The following is a 22,951-nucleotide window of genomic DNA, read 5'->3' on the forward strand; positions in this document are numbered from 1 at the left end:
CCAAGGATTGGCCAGAGAGACATTCAAAAGCCCCCCCCCCCCCCCCATCATCATAAATCTAGTATTTATCCCCTAAATGCTTGAAAAATCACTTTATTTTTTTCTGCAGAAGCTTACCTGCTTCTGCTCTTCAGCCTGCGCAGCGGTCTTGTGACTGGAGACCGCGTGACAGTGACGCTAAACCAGTCCAGGACATCTTGTCCTGGCCTGGCTTAGGTGAGTAAAAATGCCGCCCCCCAGCAGGGCAGGTAGTATGGGGACTTGTAGTATATAAGGTTTCTAGAGGCTAGTGCATTCCTACTCAGTTTGGTGGCGGTCGAGTCCATTTAAGGTGTCAAATGGCCTCTTCTGTATCGGTTGAGGAGTCAGGTGGAAGTTGCAGGCAAGTTATTGTAGACTTATTTTAACTAATAGAGGAGGTTAAACCTCATGGTGGTGACAGGCTGAGCTTTGGAAATGGCCGGCCTGAAGGATGTCGTAACGTTTATTTATTTCTTCCTGTCTGGCCGGGTGCTGTATGTCAGACAGCTGGGGATCTCACAGTATTCGGGAATCCCAATGGTCTAGCACAGGGGTAGGGAACGTACGGCTCTCCAGCTGTTGTAAAACTACAACTCCCAGCATGCATACTGGCTCTGCTGTTCTGAGAACTCCCATAGAAGTGAATGGAGCATGATGGGAGTTGTAGTTTCACAGCAGCTGGAGAGCCAAAGGTTCCCTACCCCTGCCTGACTCCTTCTGTCATTATTTTACTTCTGTGAGTTTAATAAAGCTGTGGCCATTTTGACACCCAAAATAAAGTGTTTTGTGCATTTATTCCAAAGTCAATATTTACCGTAGTTTGGGTGGTTTTAGGAAGGAGTGAGGGACATCCCCTATCCAAAGTCAACACTACACAAGACACGTCCAGACATCATGAGAAAAGGAAATGATCAAGACAATATTATTTTGTGATACCGGTATGTGCGGTGTGTGTGGACATCCAGTGGTTGTGTTGGGAATTGCAGACTGCTAGGATTTCCCCGAAAATACTCTGTGCTGCTGGGGACTTTCACACGGAGTTTTTTGCAGGTGGATTTTGATTCGCAATCCGCCTGCAAAAAAGGCTCCAATTCACTTCAATGTGTACTAGCCCTAAGATCAGCACATTCCTCTCCTAAAATACTCTGTACTGCTGGGGACTCCACTCCTCCCTCTATGTAACTCTCCATGTAATCTCCTCTATAAGATCAGCACACTTCTCTCTTGAAATACTCTGTGCTGCTGGGGACCCTGCCCCTTCTACTATGATACTCTCTGTGAACCCGCTATAAGATCAGCACATTCATCTCCTGAAATACTCTGTGCTGATGGGGACCCTGCCCCTTTTACTATGATACTCTCCGTGAACCCGCTATAAAATCAGCACATTCCTCTCCTGAAATACTCTGTGCTGCCAAGGACCCTGCTCCTCTCACCATGTCATTTCCTCTATATAAAAACATTACACTCCTCTCCTGAAATGCTCTGTGCTGCCCTGCCTATTCCACTATGTAACACTCAGCCCGTGACCTCCTCTATAAAATCAGCACACTCCTCCCCTGAAATACTCTGTGCTGCTGATGACCCTGCCCCTTCCACCATGTAACTCTGTCTGTAACCTCCCCTACAATATCAGCACACTCCTCTCCTGACATGCTCTGTGCTGCTGGGTATCCTGTTCCTTCCAGCGTTTATCTGCGAGCCTCGCTGTGTGTGACTTGTTGCCCAGTTATAGGCTGGGCCTGTGCCAGGAGGAAGTGTCTAAGTAACAGTGAATGCCAGGAAGAGATATCGGAGGACTTGGCGACTGGACACCTCCGGGAGGACCACAGGAAGCAGCAGTCACCAGGTGGTCGTATGTTGGGCATACATCCAGGTCTGTGAGTGGGCACAGAGGGCGGGTAGCCTGGTGGAGGGCATGGGGTGGCGGTGAGGAAAGTGAAAGTAACTTGTCTTTTTTGGTGGCGTCATTGTCAGAGTTAACCCTTCAACCTCCAGCCCTGCAGACAGTCTCAGAGTACGGCTGAAAAAACCCTGAAGTGTAGGTTTAGTTATAAAGGGTTAAACGTCCCCAGTCCTGAGCAGGAGAGACCCCAGCACTAGTGATCCCACCACCCCCAGTATGAAGATAGAAGACAGTGTAATTACTGGCCGTCTATCTGACCGCTCCCTGCCTGAGCATACAGTCCTGCAGAAAGGAGAGCAGCAGGGACATGAGAGTTACAAAGGGACCCGAGGGGCCACAGGCTCCAAACCTACTAGTTATTAAAGCATTCCTTGTCTGTCCCTTCCATTAGCATGAGGCCAACTATTTACATATCCTGTCCTGAAATACTCTGTGCTGCTGGGGCCCCCTTTTACTGTATAACTTTCCATCTGTGGCCTTCTCTATAAGATCAGCACACTCCACTCCTGAAATACTCTGTACTGCTGGGGACCCTGCTCCTTCTATTATGCAACTCTCATCCTGTGACTTTCTCAATAAGACCAGCAAACTCCTCTTCTGAAATCCTCTGCACTGCTGGGGACCGTGCTCCTTCCACTATGCAACTTTGTCTGTGACCAACCACAATACTCCTCTCCTGACATGCTCTGTGCTGCTGTGGATCCCGCTTACTATGTGATTCTCAGTCACACAATACTCCTCTCCTGACATGCTCTGTGCTGCTGTGGATCCCGCTTACTATGTGATTCTCAGTCACACAATACTCCACTCCTGATATGCTCTGTGCTGCTGTGGATCCTGCTTACTATGTGATTCTCAGTCACACAATACTCCTCTCCTGATATGCTCTGTGCTGCTGTGGATCCTGCTTACTATGTGATTCTCAGTCACACAATACTCCTCTCCTGATATGCTCTGTGCTGCTGTGGATTCTGCTTACTATGTGATTCTCAGGCACACAATACTCCTCTCCTGACATGCTCTGTGCTGCTGTGGATCCCGCTTACTATGTGATTCTCAGTCACACAATACTCCACTCCTGATATGCTCTGTGCTGCTGTGGATCCCGCTTACTATGTGATTCTCAGTCACACAATACTCCTCTCCTGACATGCTCTGTGCTGCTGTGGATCCTGCTTACTATGTGATTCTCAGCCATACTATACTCCTCTCCTGACATGCTCTTTGTTGTTATCTTCCAGGGATGGTCGGCCATGGCTGTCTGCAGTAAGCCTGTAGTCGGGATCTTCTCCCGGGATAGCGATGAGTGTTATGATTGGGTGATTCAGCTGCTGCTCTCACCCCGATTCCGCCGATTGATACAAGATGTCCGTCCAGTTCATATAACCAATGAGGTCTGCGGCGGCTCCTGGAAACTCGCTGCACAAATCAACAAATGTAATATCGGGATCTTGTACCATTCACAGAAGAGAGGGCGACTGAACATCACCGATGTGACCGACTCACTGTATGACCAGGAGCTCAGGGATCTCTCCAGTAAACTAGGTAATAGAGAAGTGCTACTGTGCACACATATAGAGAAAGGGGAGTAGTACTGTGCACAGACAGAGAAAGGGGAGTAGTAATGTGCACAGACAGAGCAAGGGGAGTAGTACTGTGCACACATACAGAGGAAGGGGAGTAGTACTGTGCAAACATATACAGCAAGGGGAGTAGTACTGTGCAAACATATAGAGCAAGGGGAGTAGTAATGTGCACACATATAGAGCAAGGGGAGTAGTACTGTGCAAACATATAGAGCAAGGGGAGTAGTAATGTGCACACATATAGAGCAAGGGGAGTAGTAATGTGCACACATATAGAGCAAGGGGAGTAGTACTGTGCACACATATAGAGCAAGGGGAGTAGTACTGTGCACACATATAGAGCAAGGGGAGTAGTACTGTGCACACAATGAGCAAGGGGAGTAGTAATGTGCACACAATGAGCAAGGGGAGTAGTAATGTGCACACATATAGAGCAAGGGGAGTAGTAATGTGCACATACAGAGCAAGGGGAGTAGTACTCTGTAAACATATAGAGCAAGGGGAGTAGTACTGTGCACATACAGAGCAAGGGGAGTGGTAATGTGCACACATATAGAGCAAGAGGGGTAATACTGTGCGCACATATAGTGCATGGGGAGTAATACTGTGCGCACATGTAAAGCAAGGGGAGTAGTACTGTGCACACATACAGAGGAAGGGGAGTAGTACTGTGCAAACATATACAGCAAGGGGAGTAGTACTGTGCAAACATATAGAGCAAGGGGAGTAGTAATGTGCACACATATAGAGCAAGGGGAGTAGTACTGTGCAAACATATAGAGCAAGGGGAGTAGTAATGTGCACACATATAGAGCAAGGGGAGTAGTACTGTGCACACATATAGAGCAAGGGGAGTAGTACTGTGCACACATATAGAGCAAGGGGAGTAGTACTGTGCACACAATGAGCAAGGGGAGTAGTAATGTGCACACAATGAGCAAGGGGAGTAGTAATGTGCACACATATAGAGCAAGGGGAGTAGTAATGTGCACATACAGAGCAAGGGGAGTAGTACTCTGTAAACATATAGAGCAAGGGGAGTAGTACTGTGCACATACAGAGCAAGGGGAGTGGTAATGTGCACACATATAGAGCAAGAGGGGTAATACTGTGCGCACATATAGTGCATGGGGAGTAATACTGTGCGCACATGTAAAGCAAGGGGAGTAGTACTGTGCACATATAAAGCAAGGGGAGTAGTACTGTGCACATACAGAGCAAGGGGAGTAGTACTGTGCAAACATATAGAGCACAGGGAGTAGTACTGTGCATACATACAGAGTAAGGAACCACATCTGATGTCTACCATGTGTATCTGCGCTTCCCCCTAAAGTTATTTCAGTTATTTGCTTCAGTTTGGCCTGAAGGAGGAGCAAACACCACTGAAACGCGTTACCACAAATGTCTGACTTTTTGCAACAATAAACAAACATATGAACATTTTTTTTTCTTCTTTGTTTCTGCATCTCTGCAATGTCACATTATTTCCTGTGGCTGATATCATCTGCACCTCTACTACAACTTTAGGAGGAACTGCAGATACACGAGGTGTACGTCTTTTTCGGATGTGGTAATCTACATCCACCAATCCTTTGGTCTTTCTAGTCTGCTACTTGTATCTATTACATAACATTGCAAGGTAATTCCCTGCCTGCAAGGGAACGAGGATTTCACCTGTCTCTTAATATACATAAGGTGTCACACAAGGGAGTGGCCACTTCTCAGTTTTCTTTTTCAGCTGTGCTATTACCCTTGGTTCACATCTGCGTTTGGTAATTCGATCGGGGAGTCCACATGGGGACCCCCCGAACTGACTACCGAATGCATTTGCAAGCGGTGAGCTTATGGAAACACATGGATCCCCATAGACTATAATGAGGTCTGTGTGCTTGCCGCGAGATCTCCGCACGAAACATGCGGACAGAAAAGTAGATTGTGAACTACTTTCCTGTCCGCGTGTTCCCTGCGGAGATCTTGCAGCAAGTACACGTACCCCATTATAATCTATGGGGTCTGTGCGCTTTCACTGGCACACTGCTTGCCAGTGAGTTTGGTATTCCGTTCGGGGGGCTCCCCGTGCGGACTCTCCTGAACGGATTACCAATACAGATGTGAATGAAGCCTTACAGAGCAAGGAGACATATAGAAAAAGGGGAGTATTACCGTGCACATGTACTAATGTGCAAACATATGGAGCAAGGGGAGTAGTATTATGTCCACACATACAGAGCAGGGGAGTAATTTTCATGGTTTTCCTCAGGCCGGAATAATGTTTTGGTGCTGGTGGATGATGTGGAGGATGATGACATGACAGTTCACAGCAGGATTATATCCAACCAGCCATCAATCCGAGAGCTCTCCGTGTTATTGGTCGTGTTCAATAGAAATGAGAAGCCGATACAAATCGGACAACCTGTGCAAGGTATGAGCGGCATCGACTCCTATCAGAGCAACGTGTATCAGAGGAGCACTGAGAAGATTGAAAGCATTCGATCCACAATAAGCAAAAGTGAGTGAAATCTGCTATACTCCAGTCACACCTAGAGCTGCAAGTGTCCAGCGAGAACCCTCCATATGTATGATACCAGAGTAATACCGAGGACGCAGAGTAATTGTCTCTTATTTGTATTTTACAGATCCTAATCGGAATACGGTAAGTAAAAGTAACTTCAGAATGGGTGTCACATCTCATCCATTGTATAGCGATGCCATCAGGTGTCCATACACCTTACTAACCCCATACGTATAGATGACCCTGGATGTGACCGTAACAGAGGGACAATCTTATAAAATGATGGATTTTATATAAAGAAAAGGTACAGTGCTTAACAACAACAAAAGATATAATAGCAGACCTATACCTACAAATAATGGAAAAATAAAAAGGAAGGAAATAAGGAACAGACCTATTTGTAAGCACCGCAGCAGAAATGGACAGACCACACGCTAGGCCACAGATACAACTGGGAGGTCATAGTTTTTCTTAGTTTGCCGTACAGGGTTGGTTTCCAGACTAGAACCTGGAGTTGTAATGTCTGCTACAATCCATGCACAAAGGCTTGCTATTTACTGGCCTTCTGCACTGAATGCACCTCCTGCTTAATCGATCACATATATCCATGTGTGGTGAGACAAGAGCTGCGCTGACACATTGAAGCGAAGTCCTAACTACAACTAGGAGCACAATACTACAATAAAAACATAACCGGACTCATGACACAATATAATAAAATACAATATATAGTTTTATTGCAACGTGCAACACATGACCTCTCTACATCCTGCAGATTATTTCATCACTGACCTCTCTACAGATCCACAGAACATTGCTTTGTCCTCTCTACCTCCTCATAATAGTGATACATCCTGCAGATTATTTCATCACTGACCTCTCTATAGATCCGCAAAACATTAGTTTGTCCTCTCTACCTCCTCATAATAGTGATACATCCTGCAGATTATTTCATCATTGACCTCTCTACAGATCTGCAGAACATTGCTTTGTCCTCTCTACCTCCTCATAATAGTGATACATCCTGCAGATTATTTCATCACTGACTTCTCTACAGATCCGCAGAACATTACTTTGTCCTCTATACCTCCTCATAATAGTGACACATCCTGTAGATTATTTCATCACTGACCACTCTACAGATCTGCAGACCATTGCTCCTCCCGCAGATTATTACACCACTGATCTGTGTCTTTTCTCTTACAGTGTTCCCTCCTGCTGCTGATTGTTTTCGGTGGTCTTGCACTCGTGCTGATCATAGTTCTGTGTGTGGAACTGATTCATTAGTGATCAGGATCCAGTGGATCACAAAGACTTCCTCCTGCTATGCCTTCCTATGTGCTGCTCTGGATGTGATTGGAGTATGCTCTAAGGACATTTCAGCACTGCTTGGGTCTGTGGAGAATATTATTACAGTTGAATAGTAAATCTATAAGTAGTGATGAATTATCACCCAACGCCTTGGACCAGCTGTATACAAGGAACAACCAGCTACGGATTGTAGTATGGAATATTGGAACATAATTGGTACAAACCTGTGAAGGACGTGAGAAAACTCAAAACCTAAAAACGATTGTTTATAGGCCCCCAGTACAATATGTAGACCTCCCCTTCCCAGATTTGAGCAAATTGATTGGATTAAAACTAAATTTGTTCTGAAATCTCCAAATTTTCAGATTTCAGCTAATCTGGGAGACAGAGGGAAAAAAAGGATCACATGACCTTGGCCAAGGAAGACTTCTCCATAGTGTCTTGCAGGTAACGCTCAGCTAGTCATCAGGAACTAGAGGTGAGGGGTCACTGATGTGTCATAGTCACTATATAAAGCCTGACCGTGAATATCACCATATTGTAGTCTGAATTACACACGTATTTGGTCAGCACATAGGACACCTCCATGATATACCTATAGGACTAATAGCAGACACACATCTTTACGTTACTGCCGCATTGTGTCTGCTTCTACTTGGCCGTCTCTCTCTAGGTGATTTGTAACCAAAGATGCCAACAAAATATGAGGAGACTTTAGAATCTCCCTCAGCCTCACCTACAGTCCAACTGGGGACCCCCTTCACACCCACAGAATCAGTGTCAGATTCCGCCATAATCCTTCCTCCCATATTTTTCAATAGTAGGCAGAAATAGTAGCAAGACGCTATAAAAAAAAATAAGCGCCTTGCTTGTTCTTGCTGCAGATTCTGCAGCTTAAGACTCCCCATTCATCCGGGCCTGATCAGAGGCAGAAATCCAATGCCAACCATGGACCACAAGATGAAGAGGAATCCAACTTAGATGTCTGCCCCAAATTCCTCTTCATTTTCCGACTTCTTACATATATTTGTAGTGGTTTGGCTGATGATTGGTTTCCATGTCTATAACCACTCTATTATTATAACCACTCGCACACCACCTCCTCACCTCGCCCTCTCTCTGTAGGTGTCCCCACCGGCTCCGTCCTAGGACCACTCCTGTTCTCCATCTACACCCTTGGCCTGGGCCAACTCATAGAATCGTATATTGTAAGTAAATCCCCAAATGTAAAGCACCATGGAATTAATGGTGCTATATAAATAAACTATAATAATAATAATTATTATTGTTTTATTTTTATTGTTTATTTATATAGCACCATTAATTCCATGGTGCTTTACATTTGGGGGTTACATAGAATACGCAGAATATACAGGTAGATATAATACTAACAGTGACTGACTGGCACAGTGGGATAGAGGGCCCTGCCCGCGAGGGCTTACAATCTATGGGGGAAGGGGGGAGAGACAGAAGGAGAGGGGGAGACTGTACAGATGGCGGTGCGGTGATAGTGTTATTGGAGGTTGTAGGCCTTCCTGAATAGATGAGTCTTCAGGGCCGTCTTGAAGCCTGTGATTATGGGGGTCAGTCTTATGTGTCTTGGTAAGGAGTTCCAGAGTATGGGGGATGCACGGGAGAAATCTTGGAGACGGTTGTGTGAGGAGTGGATGAGAGCAGAGCGGAGTAGGAGGTCATTGGAGGATCTGAGGTTACGTGTGGGCAGGTAGTGGGAGATTAGGTCAGAGATATATGGAGGGTACAGGTTGTGGATCGCTTTGTATGTTAGTGTTAGTAGCTTGAACTCAATTCGCAGGGCTATGGGTAGCCAGTGGAGGGACTGGCAGAGGGGAGCAGCTGATGAAGATTGGGGGGTGAGGTGGATTAAGCGGGTGGCGCAGTTTAAGGTGGACTGGAGGGGGGCGAGGGTGTTATCTGAGAGTCCGTGGAGAAGGGTGTTGCAGTAGTCTAAGCGGGAGATTATGAGAGTATCTTGGTAGTTTCAGGGGTGAGGAAGGAGCGGATTCGGTGGATGTTCTTGAGTTGGAGGCGGCAGGAAGTGTTGAGGGTTTGAATGTGTGACTTGAAGGATAGGTCAGAGTCCAGGGTTATCCCAAGGAATCGGGCCTGTGGGACAGGGGTAAGTGTGGTTCCATTAACTTTGATGGATGGGTCAGGTGGAGGGACCATGCGGGGTGGGGTGATGAAGATGATGAACTCCATTTTCTCCATATTGAGTTTGAGAAAGCAGGAGGAGAGGAAGGAGGCTACAGCTGCTAAATATTCTGGAACTTTGTCCAGCAGAGAGGTGATGTCTGGTCCAGAGATGTAGATTTGGGTGTCATCGGCATAGCAATGGTATTGAAAACCATGAGATTCTATGAGTTGGCCCAGGCCAAGGGTGTAGATGGAGAACAGGAGGGGTCCTAGGACGGAGCCTTGGGGGACACCTACAGAGAGAGGGCGAGGTGAGGAGGTGGTGTGCGAGTGGGAGATGCTGAATGTGAGGTCGGTGAGGTATGAGGAGATCCAGGAATGGGCCAGGTCTGAGATACCAAGGGATGAGAGAATTTCTAGTAAGAGGGAGTGGTCAACTGTGTCAAAGGCAGAGGAGAAGTCAAGGAGGAGGAGGACAGAGTAATGGCGCTTGGCCTTGGCGGTTAGCAGGACATTACTGACTTTGGTTAGGGCAGTTTCAGTGGAGTGACGGGGTCTGAAGCTTAACTGTACAGTAGTCTGTCAAAGAGCAGGTTGGACAACAGATAGGAGGATAATTCTGAGTGGATGTGTTGCTCAAGCAGTTTTGAGGCATACAGGAGCAGTGAGATGGGATGATAGTTGGCTGGAGGAAAGATTTCTTAAGTATAGGTGTGACTGTGGCGTGTTTGAAGGTGGAGGGGAAGGATCCATTGGTTAGGGATAGGTTAAAGAAATGGGTTAGGGCCAGAGTAATGACTTAAGTGAGTTTGGGAATTAGATGTGACTGGATCGGGTCAAGCGCGCAGGAGATGAAGTGGGATTTGGAGATTAGGGAGTACCTATGGTGAGGAGTTCGCCCAACCTGAGATGTGTCAGGCCTTATAGATTTACCTCTTAAACTGAGATTGCATAGACCAGTGATGGCGAACCTATGGCACGCGTGCCAGAGAGAGCACGCAGAGCCCTCCATGCTGGCACGCGTGCGGTCGCCCGGATCGCTCACCAACAGGGAATCCGGTACAGGATTCCCCGTTGATGAGCGATCACTGCCTTCAGTTGTATGTGCAAATGCACATACAGCTGAAAGCTGTCAGGGTAGCCCGCGGATCGCGCGACCGCGGCCTACACTGGCTGCAGAGTTTGACCTCTGCCCCGACGCGGGCGCGATGACGTCATCAGCGCCGCCAGTGACAAGAAGGTGGATGCCGGCGGCTCTTCAGGGGTGAGTATGAGAGTGGCTCACTGTGTATATGATGTTGGGGGGAGCGCTTATAATACTTGGTGGGGTGTATGATACTGGGGGGGAGTGTATAATACTGGGGGGGCTTATAATACTGGGTGGGGTGTATAATACTGGGGGGAGTGTATAATACTGGGGGGGCTTATAATACTGGGGGGGCTTATAATACTGGGTGGGCTTATAATACTGGGTGGGGTGTATAATACTGGGGGGAGTGTATAATACTGGGGGGAGTGTATAATACTGGGAGGAGTATATAATACTGGGGGGGCTTATAATACTGGGTGGGGTGTATAATACTGGGGGGAGTGTATAATACTGGGGGGAGTGTATAATACTGGGAGGAGTATATAATACTGGGGGGGCTTATAATACTGGGTGGGGTGTATAATACTGGGGGGAGTGTATAATACTTGGTGGGGTGTATGATACTGGGGGGGAGTGTATAATACTTGGTGGGGTGTATGATACTGGGGGGGAGTGTATAATACTGGGGGGAGTGTATAATACTGGGGGGAGTGTATAATACTGAGGGGGCTTATAATACTGGGGGGAGTGTATAATACTGGGGGGGCTTATAATACTGGGTGGGGTGTATAATACTGGGGGGAGTGTATAATACTGGGGGGAGTGTATAATACTGAGGGGGCTTATAATACTGGGGGGGCTTATAATACTGGGGTGGCTTATAATACTGGGGGGTGTACTAAAGAGCATATAATACTGGGGGGGGGGCCTATTTATAAGCACACAATACTGTGTGTGGATGCCACTGTGGAGCATATAATCCTGTGGGGGGGGGACACCTACTGCGGAGCATATAACACTGGGGGGCTACTGTGGTACTGTGGAGAATATAATATTGTGTGGTGGGCCCACTGCAGAGCATATAATACTGTCTGGGGTCCCCTCACTATTTATATCACACAGTATCTGTTTTATAGCAGACGTGATATTAGTACAGGATGTAAGAATATTACACGGTAACTATAAAACAGATCCTGTGCGATGTAAATAGTGAAAATTAATTGTTCAAAGTACCAAATGCCGAGACCTTTACATTTCAGTACAACGTTGTTTGTATTATTGAAAGCTCTGTAAAGCCCCACATGACTGTAATTTTTGGTCAGTAACTGTCCGCAATTGTGGATCCGCATAGTATTAAGTCTATATTGTCGTGTTGGTACTCCGCGAAAATTTTGTGGGTTTTGGGTTGCAGTTTGGGCACTCGGTCTCTAAAAGGTTCGCCATCACTGGCATAGACTATCCACCACCACCCCAGGAGCCTCAGGATCACCCCCATTAAAAGAACACAGGACAACGACTTAAACTCAAATTTTAGTGGACGGGGTAGGCCACAGGTTTTATTGAATTTTGAATAATTTGTTGATATTAACTTTTGAACTGTAAACATGGTATGCCAGCCGCCAGACTCCACACGGGCACAGCATGACCGCTCCCCATTACACCACTGTACCACCAGCTGTGACTTTTAGAAATTTCTGAAGTCTCTAGAAAAGAAATAAACATCAGCATACATGCACAAATCTCACAAAAAACTCAACATGTTATAAAAAGGAGAGGGAGGGTGGGAAACGCTCTGCTGAATGGCCGGAAAGAGGTAGAGGGGAGGTGACGACTAAGATTGATATACCCCACAGGACTTACCATTAAGCTCGCCACTAATTTCCCGGGGGGGGGGGGGGGGGGGGATAATAACAGCTTTCATGATACCAAATATAATTATGAATAGAACACGCCCCAATACCCCTTACGGTCCCAACCAATCAAAGTGGGGGGAGGAAGGAGTAGGGAATAGGGGGAAGAGCACAAGGCAATGCAGTCAGGAACACCATCCCTAGGCGTCTGTACATTCTCCCAGAGCGTAGATTCCAAATTTCCCAGACCCAGGCAGTGCCGTTATCATCTTTAGTGAATACTTCTGGCTACACTTCAACCTTACTGAATTATAGATCTTCAGGAGCACTGCGGAGCAGTATTGTGAGTGCTGCTCTGGATGAGAAGGAAACTACGCCAAGTAAATCAGCGAGTGCCATCCACCATTACAACATGGAGTAAATTGACTTCAGAAGTTTCAAGATTGGTGACCAGTAGATGGACTTGTCCATTGGTGGTTGGTGAATGATCCCAGATCGTCTCTATGTGGGAAGTGGAATGACTTTCCTGTATCCTACAATAACCACCAGAGCGGTGAGAATAGCAAGTGGTGGTTGGATCCTCTTCAGACGGTGGCTGGATCCTCTTCAGGCGGTGGTTGGATCCTCTTCAGACGATGGATGGTATAAGACGTAGACTGCGCTGTATAATCTTTAGCAGATTATTGTAATGTGATTGGATTATCATATCAATAGTGGAAATAAAAGGATTATCGGTACTATTGTCTGGTTGTTCATTAGTGACAAGCTGCTGTATGAGGAAGTATTTCGTTTAATGTCTTATATTGTTTTAATCAGGTATATAAGCCCCCACCCCAGTGCTTTTTCTGTCCTTTGGACGGGGGACAGATGGTTTTTGGAAAGTGAATCTTTTCCTCCTCTTATAGTTTATTTTTTACCTTTTATTCTGTCTCGGTTATTTTCCCCTTGGGTCCTTACCTCGATAGAATCCTTGGCTTCCCGCCGTCTTCCTGGGTTCTGTGTGTCCGCAGCTGCCTTGTTCCGATAGCAGCGGCCATATTGTTTGTGGCAAGGGTCATGCCTATGCCGGTGGTGCAGCCTCAGCTGTCTCTGCCTTCCACGTGTGCATGCTGAGGGAGGGGGCCGAGACCTCAAGTATCAGACACTTGGAGTCCTCAAGAAAAATAAGAAATATAAGAAAAAAAAAATCTCTGCTTATCTACGTTTAAGACTTGCTTTAAAAATCAGATGTAATTTTAGGTCAAATCTATGCAGAAATATAGAAGGGTTCACAAACTTTAAAGCAGCAGCATATGTAAACCATCAAGTGATATTATTCTGTCTCATTGTATATTAATCCTGAAGCTTCTAGAAGTTAAAAGAGGACGAAAGGAAAGGAAAGAACATCTAAAGTAGTGGGGGAGGGGAACATTCTCATCTTCATCCTTTCACTTTCTATATGAGCGGTTGCAGTGATATAGGAGAGAAGAGAGCAAGAAAACAATCTAACGGGGAACACGTCAGGTGAGAGCTAACAATGTATATGTATATATGTATACGGCGTACCCTATAATGCTCTTTATACAGTATATTCTGCATGTAATGTTTCCTGTGTTCTATGGGACAGATTTACTATAAATGGCATGTTGTACATGGCAGACAATGAGAGACTTATGAAGCAACTGCTGCTTCTTGTCAGTCGGACGTGACTTTGCCAGAATGAAGGTCTTCGCCAGTTATAACGGTGAACTGTATATATATACCGGTATGTTGAGTCCGCTATATAATATAATCTGCTGTCTGTGGATAGGACACTATGTACAGGGGCGGATTGGGACCTGAAAGGGATCCTGGAATTTTTTTTATAGTGGCCCATTGTATAGACGGGGCTCGGTGCAAGTAGGCGGAGTCAATACAAGTAGGCAGGGCCAGAACAAGCAGCTCCTACATGCAAAGCAGTCCTGTGTAAAGTAATTTTGTATGGGACTGCTTTACATGGAGGGAAAGGCAGCAGTCCTATGGACGTTACCCTGTGAGGATGAAACTGTAATATACATAAGACCGCTAACTCTCCACCCCATGTAAAGCAGTCTTTTCTGTTACACAGGACTGCTTGTTTTATATATAAAGGCAGCAGTCCTATGTAAGTAAAGAAATAGGCAGTGGGGTCTGGGAGACAATTAAACTATAGGGGTAGCAGCCGCCATCACACTCACAGTCCGCCGACTCTTCCATATAGTGGCCCTCAGGACTCTGAAGGGGCCCGGGGCGAGTGTAATATACAAAAAGAAAAGCGTACGCCCTGGTCTCTGGTGTCCACTGCTAAAGTCTATTTGATCTCAGTGGTCACGTGGGGTGCACGGCTTCCGAGGGCCAAAGTATGGTGAACAGCCAAACAGCGGTCACTGGAGAGGGACTGGTGAGATATGTGAGTGATATCGCTGGTCCCTATTCAGCAACCGCCTTATCGGAGGGGTGCAGGGGAAATGAGGAGCGGTGCGCGACCAAACGGGCTGTGGTGTCAGACACTGGAACCCTGGGCTCAGATGAGAAGGTTTTTTTTTCTCGATGTTACACCTCTTTAAGAATAATGTCCTATAGTGTCTCTTTAGACCCCAGAGTATAATGAGCGGAGGGCTTGGGGAGGTGATTAAACATAATGAACAGTGTTACTCACCTCTCCTGGTTCTGGAGCCCGTTATCCGGCCTCTGGTGAACTGGTGACATCATGAATGACGTCATAGACTGCTAAGGCCTGTGATTGGGCCTCATTGGTCACGTCATCATCATGACGCAAAATGACACCATGGTAATGTCACACTATGAAAATTTTCTCAGCTCCTCCTACTCTATAACCTGTTGCGTGCAGATAGGACACTATGTATAACAGGCTCCGCTCCTCTTGCTCTATAACCTGCCACCTGCATTGCATTTTTTTACGTGATACCTTTGTTTTGGTTGGGCCACCCCAATAATGATATTTATTTTTTATCCTATGGAGTCTGGTTAGTAAGGTCCGACTATGAATGACGCCATACAGGTGATTTACAATTGCACCAATCTACTCATCCTTCATGTTGCAGCCATGATTGTCTGATATTTCATTCTCATGACTTGCCGCCACAGTAAGCCCAAAGGGGGATATGCCAAAAATGTGCAGGCTGGAATATCCTTTTACTAGGTCTTATGGTAAAGTGTTGCTCATGGCTGGTGCCGGTATAGGATAGTGATGAAGTCAGATTGATTTAACACAGTGATTAATCCCTACTTCTGCCATGTACATTGGGAGCAGAGTCTCTCGGAGTAGATTTTGGAGTCCATCATGGTGGTTTGTGTTGAATTACGTTTTTTCCTCCATAGGAAACCCCCCAGACTGCACAGTAAGTCGCCTCCAAGTATTTGTCATGACTAGTTTTAGGGGTTGACGTTTTGTGATGAGTGTCACTGACTTCTTATTCTGATTAATGTTTTTTTGTGTTTTTTTTTCTTATTTTAGAGTTGTCTGCAGATCACAGGTAATAATGACGCTCGTTGGAATCTTCTCGAGAGAGGATATATCGTGTTATAATTGGTTGATCAATAACCTCGTAGCGAGCAGGAGCGCGAGGGATGTCCGACCTGTGACCATCACAAACAACTTCTTGACATTCCAGGAAGAAGCTTCTAAGTGCAACTTTGCCATCCTTTACCATTCGAAGAATAGAGGGAGGGTCAATGTCACTGATGTCACCGACTCTCTGTATGATAGGGAGCTGCAACATCTCTGCGATGTCCATGGTGAGAATTAACAAGGGCACTCAAGCCCCAAATGTCTCTACAATGCCTTGTAGTAAAAGAAGCCTTCACACCACCACATCATCCCTTAGAAATTTTCCAAAACTCTCTGAAATTTTTGAGGTTTGCCTCCCACAAAGTCACTATTATACTCTGGGGTCTCTTCATATCTCAGATTACAATAAACGGTGTCCAAGGGGAGATGTGGAAGAGCAATAGGCATTGTCACTCACCTTCCCTCACCTCTCCTGGGCTCCATTAGGGCCCCTTCACACGGCGTAAGCGCTCGGCTCATTCCGAGCCGTACACGCGAGCGCTTCTAAACACTTCCCATTCACTTCAATGGAAGCGCGCATAAACCCGGCTTTACGAGCGCTCCCATTGAAGTGAATGGGAAGTGTTTAGAAGCACTCGCGTGTACGGCTCGGAAAGAGCCAAGCGCTTACGCCGTGTGAAGGGGCTCTTACAGTCATCTTATGGCTTTCTGGGTGTTATCACAGGCCTGAGGGACGGCTAAGACCTGAATTGGGTCTCAGTGGTGACATGGAGCAAGCCAGTGTCTTCGTGAGTAATAGCAAAACAAATCTTGCAGGTTCCACACATTTCTACATAGCTAACCTCAGTGTGATAGACAAAATATGTATAAAACCACACCAGTATAGGTATAGGGTGGTTACCAATGGGAAAAGGATTTGTCCCGTTCAATATAATACCAAGAAAGCAGGTGGCACACCAAAGAGTTAGTGGTAAAAAAAGTGAAGGAGGTTTATTGCCTCATGCTGTGACGTTTCGGCTCCAAGAGCCTGTTTCAAGCCAAGCTTCTTGGAGCCGAAACATTGCAGCATGATGCAATAAACCTCCTTCACTTTTTTTACCACCTACTCTTTGGTGTGCCGCCTGCTTTTTGGAGTTCTCCTTAGTGTGATAGACATCTTCATACTGTGACATCAGCTAGGAAACCTCCTCTAAAGGTTGATAGGGACATACGGAGACTTAACTCTAACAAGGTATATTCACAAAGGGTAGTAGTATACCGTATACGTATATATGCTGCTACCAATGAGTTGATATGTGTCAGATGTTCCCATATAGCTGTGCCACTAGATACATAATCTAACCATGTCATAGATGTGCTAATATATGGTAGATATACGTAGCATTGATATACAGTATGGACAGGGATATATGTAGAGTATGAGGGGGTATAGACGGGAGACTAGCGACAGACAATCTCCTATAGATACAGCCCTATAGACAAGGGACTATATTGCCTTCAGTAGAGGACTACTAAGAATACTCATCGCCTCATATCCACTCTCACCTCTGCCGGTAACTTTGCAGGAAGGAACAATGTCCTAGTGGTGATCGATGATCTGAACAGCAGCAGCGAGAGCGAGAAACAAAGAATCCTCACCCACCAGCCCAGCATCAGAGAGCTCGCCCGGGATCTGTTCATCTTCAGCTCCGAGGATAAGGCGGCTCTTACTGAGGGTGGATACCAGTCTTCACCCCATACTTTGAGAGCACTGGATGATATCAAGAGAGTAATAAAAGGTAATGGAGTCCTGGGGGCATTATAGGACAATTCTACAAAGCAATAGTCTGAAAAAGTACTGTGAGACGGGTCTATGAGACGGTATTACTATGCAATGGAGCGCTCATGGCTTAATAAGACTCCACACACCTAAATGGTGGTTTTCTCCCTATGGAGTGACGATATCCCCTGCACCCTGTCTAAGCCTCTCACCTCTGCCAGATCAGTCCTCTCTGCGCCAAGCTGATGAGATGCAAATACATCGAAACAGCTGTCCTTGGCTGAGAGACTGTATCTGGTAAAATCCCAACATCATTGCAAACAAAGGCCTCTGAGAAGGTCAGCATGATGTTAAAGGGAGCGCCCTCTATTTGATTGCTTGACTGAGACTCTGTCTTCCTAATTACATCATGGAAGATAGACTTGCACATTCTCAGTCAGCGCCCTCTATTGGTGTGCATACTTGAGACACTGACATCCTAATTACATCATGGAAGTCAGATTTGCATATTCTTCCCATGCAACTAGACAACACTAAGAGACAATACTCTGAGACAGTAGTTCGAGATGAGTTTATGAGACAGTACTACAAAACAATACTAAGAGACAGTACTACAGGATGAGACAGTGCTATGAGAAAAATCTAAGAGGCAGTACTGTCTAGAGGACAAAGCTAAGAGACAGTGCTCTGAAATGATCAAACCTTAACAAGTACTTTTTTTTCTTTTCTTCTAGGTCGCAAGGGAAGAGTCAGCCATGTGAGTGTCCACCTACAGACTGCAAAACCCCGCACAAACCCCTACAAAACTCTCACTCTATGTGACCTGTCTGAGTGTCTACACTGACCACAGTGCCCAGACCCCACAGATACACATACTGTACTGTACACACGCACACGTTATACATATACACTTTATACATATGCTCACACATCTGGATGTTTTCTCATTGTGTTTATTGTGTCTATAGGACATTGAACGACAGCCAAGTGAAACGTCAACCCATCCAACCCAGAGGAGGCCAATACCTGTAAGTGCACATGGATGATGGTACAGACTTGTTGATATACACTCACCGGCCACTTTATTAGGTACACCATGCTAGTAGCGGGTTGGACCCCCTTTTGCCTTCAGAACTGCCTCAATTCTTCGTGGCATAGATTCAACAAGGTGCTGGAAGCATTCCTCAGAGATTTTGGTCCATATTGACATGATGGCATCACACAGTTGTCGCAGATTTGTCGGCTGCACATCCATGATGCGAATCTCCCGTTCCACCACATCCCAAAGATACTCTATTGGATTGAGATCTGGTGACTGTGGAGGCCATTGGAGTACAGTGAACTCATTGTCATGTTCAAGAAACCAGTCTGAGATGATTCCAGCTTTATGACATGGCGCATTATCCTGCTGAAAGTAGCCATCAGATGTTGGGTACATTGTGGTCATAAAGGGATGGACATGGTCAGCAACAATACTCAGGTAGGCTTTGGCGTTGCAACGATGCTCAATTGGTACCAAGGGGCCCAAAGAGTGCCAAGAAAATATTCCCCACACCATGACACCACCACCACCAGCCTGAACCGTTGATACAAGGCAGGATGGATCCATGCTTTCATGTTGTTGACGCCAAATTCTGACCCTACCATCCGAATGTCGCAGCAGAAATCGAGACTCATCAGACCAGGCAACGTTTTTCCAATCTTCAATTGTCCAATTTCGATGAGCCTGTGCAAATTGTAGCCTCAGTTTCCTGTTCTTAGCTGAAAAGAGTGGCACCCGGTGTGGTCTTCTGCTGCTGTAGCCCATCTGCCTCAAAGTTCGACGTACTGTGCGTTCAGAGATGCTCTTCTGGCTACCTTGGTTGTAACGGGTGGCTATTTGAGTCACTGTTGCCTTTCTATCAGCTCGAACCAGTCTGGCCATTCTCCTCTGACCTCTGGCATCAACAACGCATTTCCGCCCACAGAACTGCCGCTCACTGGATGTTTTTTCTTTTTCGGACCATTCTCTGTAAACCCTAGAGATGGTTGTGCGTGAAAATCCCAGTAGATCAGCAGTTTCTGAAATACTCAGACCAGCCCTTCTGGCACCAACAACCATGCCACGTTCAAAGGCACTCAAATCACCTTTCTTCCCCATACTGGTTTGAACTGCAGGAGATTGTCTTGACCATGTCTACATGCCTAAATGCACTGAGTTGCCGCCATGTGATTGGCTGATTAGAAATTAAGTGTTAACGAGCAGTTGGACAGGTGTACCTAATAAAGTGGCCGGTGAGTGTAGTTTAGCTTCTAATCCATCATAGAGCAGCTTGCAATAGAAGTATATATCAGACAAGCCTGGGATCCTTCAATAGGTTCCCGGCTGTCATGGCAATGGGTGCCGGCCCCAGATCTCTTTTGGGGGACGTTGATCCCCAGAAAAATGGTGCCTCAGTCAGCTTTGTCCAATGCCTGCGATCAGTGCAGGCACTGACCATGGTTGATAGGTAGGGAAGAAATCCAGCGTCTCCAGGAACTTGTTAAAAATAAATCTTTATTACTTCATCTTAAAAAAAGCTTTGACAGCATACCGAAGATGGCAAGTACTCCAACATGGGACTAAATGTATGAGCTACGCGTTTCGGAACTACTTCGGTTCCTTCGTCATGCCATGACGAAGGAACCGAAGTAGTTCCGAAACGCGTAGCTCATACATTTAGTCCCATGTTGGAGTACTTGCCATCTTCGGTATGCTGTCAAAGCTTTTTTTTTTAAGATGAAGTAATAAAGATTTATTTTTAACAAGTTCCTGGAGACGCTGGATTTCTTCCCTACCTATCGTCTTTATCCAGTGGATTAGAGTCTGTCCACGTCCGAGCAGCCTGGGAACCATTTTCCATACATCAAGAAGGGTGAGCTGGATATTCGGTTTTCTACTGACCATGGTTATTAGTGTATAATAGAGAAGAGACATGGCAGCTATGGTGGGCTGTAAGGGTAACCTATCACTGTCTATTCAAAGAGAAAAAGGAGGACACCGAGCAACCCTATAGAGTAGATCCGTTTGACATAGTTTGTGTAAATGAACAAAGGATAAAGACCAATCGGTCTCTCACCTGTAGTGGTTATGATAGTGTCACAACCATATACAAAGATGTATAGGAACCAAGGCGGAGGTGGCAGCAAACCCACTGTCAGCACCGAACACCAATGTGTGAATGGGAACAAACCAAGTAGCATATATCCAGAGAACAGTTAATGTTGCACTCTCAGGTCAAGGAGGTCAAGGAGGATGGTCAAGCGATTGAACAAGAGCACACCACTGTCTATTGGCTGAGAGGAGTTACAAATGTCTGCCGCCATATGTTAGACCAGGACATACGGAGTCAACAATGTCATGTGTGCAGTGACTCACTCACCACGTAATAGTAACATCTGACAACCTCTCAGTCAATAGACAGTGGTAGATGGACCTTACAGTGTTCATGTTGCAAATGAGTTCTCTCACAGCACTGGGGGTGGGCCCCAGCGCTCAAACAGCACTGAGGGCGTCCCCAATTCTGCAAGAGAAATCTCCAGCGCTGCCTCCATCTTCTTCAGGAACGGCCTCTCTACACGTCTTCTTCCAGAGCTGGGTTCAAACTTCTAGGCCTTGGGCACAGTAAGCGGCCATTTTCTTGTGGCCTGTGGGCTCGTGGCCTTGTCAGCTCTGCCCAAGGCTTGAGGCCTAGAAGTTTGAACCCAAGAAGATGAGAAGAGAGGCCGTTCCTGAAGAAGATGGAGGTAGCGCTGAAGATTTCTCTCGCAGCATTGGGGACACCCCCAGTGCTGTTTGAGTGCTGGGGCCCACCCCCAGTGCTGCGAGAGAACTCATTTGCATACAGATGAAAACCTGGATTTCTACTGAACGGCGGCACGGAGAAGACATCTAAAGGTAGGAGAAGAAAAGCCTTTCATAAGACTATTCCTACGTGTGATTGAGAAAAACAATGTGATTTTAATAGTAGAATCCCTTTAAGAACTTTTTTAGGAGTTAAGAGTTAACATTTTGTCATTAAGTAGCATTATTCTTAATCAGAATAAAATATTTTAAGCGTTTGTCTCTATGGGCAAGTACACTGCATGGAAATATGTAATCGTAGACGTGTCACACACAGTAGTTAGTGGTAGTGGTGGCCATGGTACTAGTAGTTCAACTTTCGCTAATGTAAAAATAAGATTGTGATATTCAGCGTGGAATATGCTCAGTGATCTATGGGTGTAAAGAGCAGTCACTATTCTTGTTATATTATGTCTTTTCTTCTCTCTCCCACTATGTACAGTAACCATGATGTTTTTTTTTCCTCTTCCAGAGTCGCCGCTGCATAATCATCATCCTCGCTTTAATAGCATTCATTGGGATTATCCTGATCATAGTGTTGAATCTTCCCAAGAATCATCACCTGGGTGCTTTTACTCCTGTCCACAGCACTGAGGCCCCCAAATATTATACAGTCTCCAGTAACATGACCACCATAATGGTGTTTAACACCACCGTCTTGATGTAGCAGTCTCCGTATCCACTACTAGTGGCTTTATCTCTATGTAATGAATTGTATGATATAAGCACTGCCTACTTTAAGTGATGACATAAGACTGACAACCTACAGCGACTAATCTATGGCCAGTGTTGTCGATAACATTATATTCCTCTTATTTCTATCTTCCATCGTCTTGTTTGTTTCTTGCTATTCTGGGCACATTGGATGATTTCTCACAAATTTACATTAATAAAAAGGAATCTTGATCGGCTGTAGTTGTGAAGCATCGTTCAATCTAATATGGTTTATGGTTAAAACATGGAGTATTTTACCTTCTACTAACAGCGGTGGGATGAGCAATGGGGGGGGGGGTGACTGTGCTACACAATCATGGCGGCCATATATCTCCACATCAGATGAGACTCATTAATTCATTAATTATTTTTTGTTATTTGATCCATCATACTGTGGGGGCACCAGAATGGGAAGCTGTATACTGTGGGGGGCACTGAAGGGCATTTTGTAGTTTGCAGGCAACTGGAGGGGGACTGCATAATTTTGGGGCAACTGGATAGGGAAACTGCATACAATGGGGACAAATGGAGACAGGGCTGTATACTGTTGGGTAAGAAGAGGAGGACTGTATACTGTGGGGGAAACTGCAGGCAGATCTTTATAGTGTGGGGGCAACTGAAGAGGAACTGTATACTGCGGGGACAACTGGATTGGGA

At 45.8% G+C, this 22,951-nt stretch overlaps 2 protein-coding genes across 2 annotated transcripts; both read left to right on the forward strand.

Moving 5' to 3' along the window:
* Positions 1–1,707: 1,707 nt before the first annotated feature.
* On the forward strand, positions 1,708–8,567 carry LOC142216404 (uncharacterized). The gene is made up of 5 exons (XM_075284205.1): positions 1,708–1,897; positions 3,169–3,472; positions 5,774–6,022; positions 6,150–6,166; positions 7,232–8,567. Exons 2-5 carry the CDS (start codon positions 3,181–3,183, stop codon positions 7,310–7,312), a joined length of 639 nt encoding a protein of 212 aa, XP_075140306.1. The 5' UTR covers positions 1,708–1,897; positions 3,169–3,180; the 3' UTR covers positions 7,313–8,567.
* Positions 8,568–13,885: 5,318 nt separating this feature from the next.
* On the forward strand, positions 13,886–22,450 carry LOC142216530 (uncharacterized). Its single transcript, XM_075284404.1, has 6 exons — positions 13,886–13,933; positions 15,906–16,186; positions 17,525–17,737; positions 18,453–18,475; positions 18,687–18,746; positions 22,053–22,450. Exons 2-6 carry the CDS (start codon positions 15,931–15,933, stop codon positions 22,245–22,247), a joined length of 747 nt encoding a protein of 248 aa, XP_075140505.1. The 5' UTR covers positions 13,886–13,933; positions 15,906–15,930; the 3' UTR covers positions 22,248–22,450.
* The last annotated feature ends 501 nt before the right edge of the window (positions 22,451–22,951 follow it).

This window comes from Leptodactylus fuscus, chromosome 8 (genome assembly GCF_031893055.1).
Source record: "Leptodactylus fuscus isolate aLepFus1 chromosome 8, aLepFus1.hap2, whole genome shotgun sequence".
Classification (NCBI taxonomy): Eukaryota; Metazoa; Chordata; class Amphibia; order Anura; family Leptodactylidae; genus Leptodactylus; species Leptodactylus fuscus.

Coding starts and splice junctions, on each gene's coding strand:
- LOC142216530 (XM_075284404.1), top strand. CDS start 15,931: ATGACGCTCGTTGGAATCTTCTCGAGAGAGGATATATCGTGTTATAAT. Junction 16,187..17,524: donor ACATCTCTGCGATGTCCATG/GTGAGAATTAAC, acceptor GTAACTTTGCAG/GAAGGAACAATGTCCTAGTG. Junction 18,747..22,052: donor CCCAGAGGAGGCCAATACCT/GTAAGTGCACAT, acceptor TTCCTCTTCCAG/AGTCGCCGCTGCATAATCAT.
- LOC142216404 (XM_075284205.1), top strand. CDS start 3,181: ATGGCTGTCTGCAGTAAGCCTGTAGTCGGGATCTTCTCCCGGGATAGC. Junction 3,473..5,773: donor GGATCTCTCCAGTAAACTAG/GTAATAGAGAAG, acceptor GGTTTTCCTCAG/GCCGGAATAATGTTTTGGTG.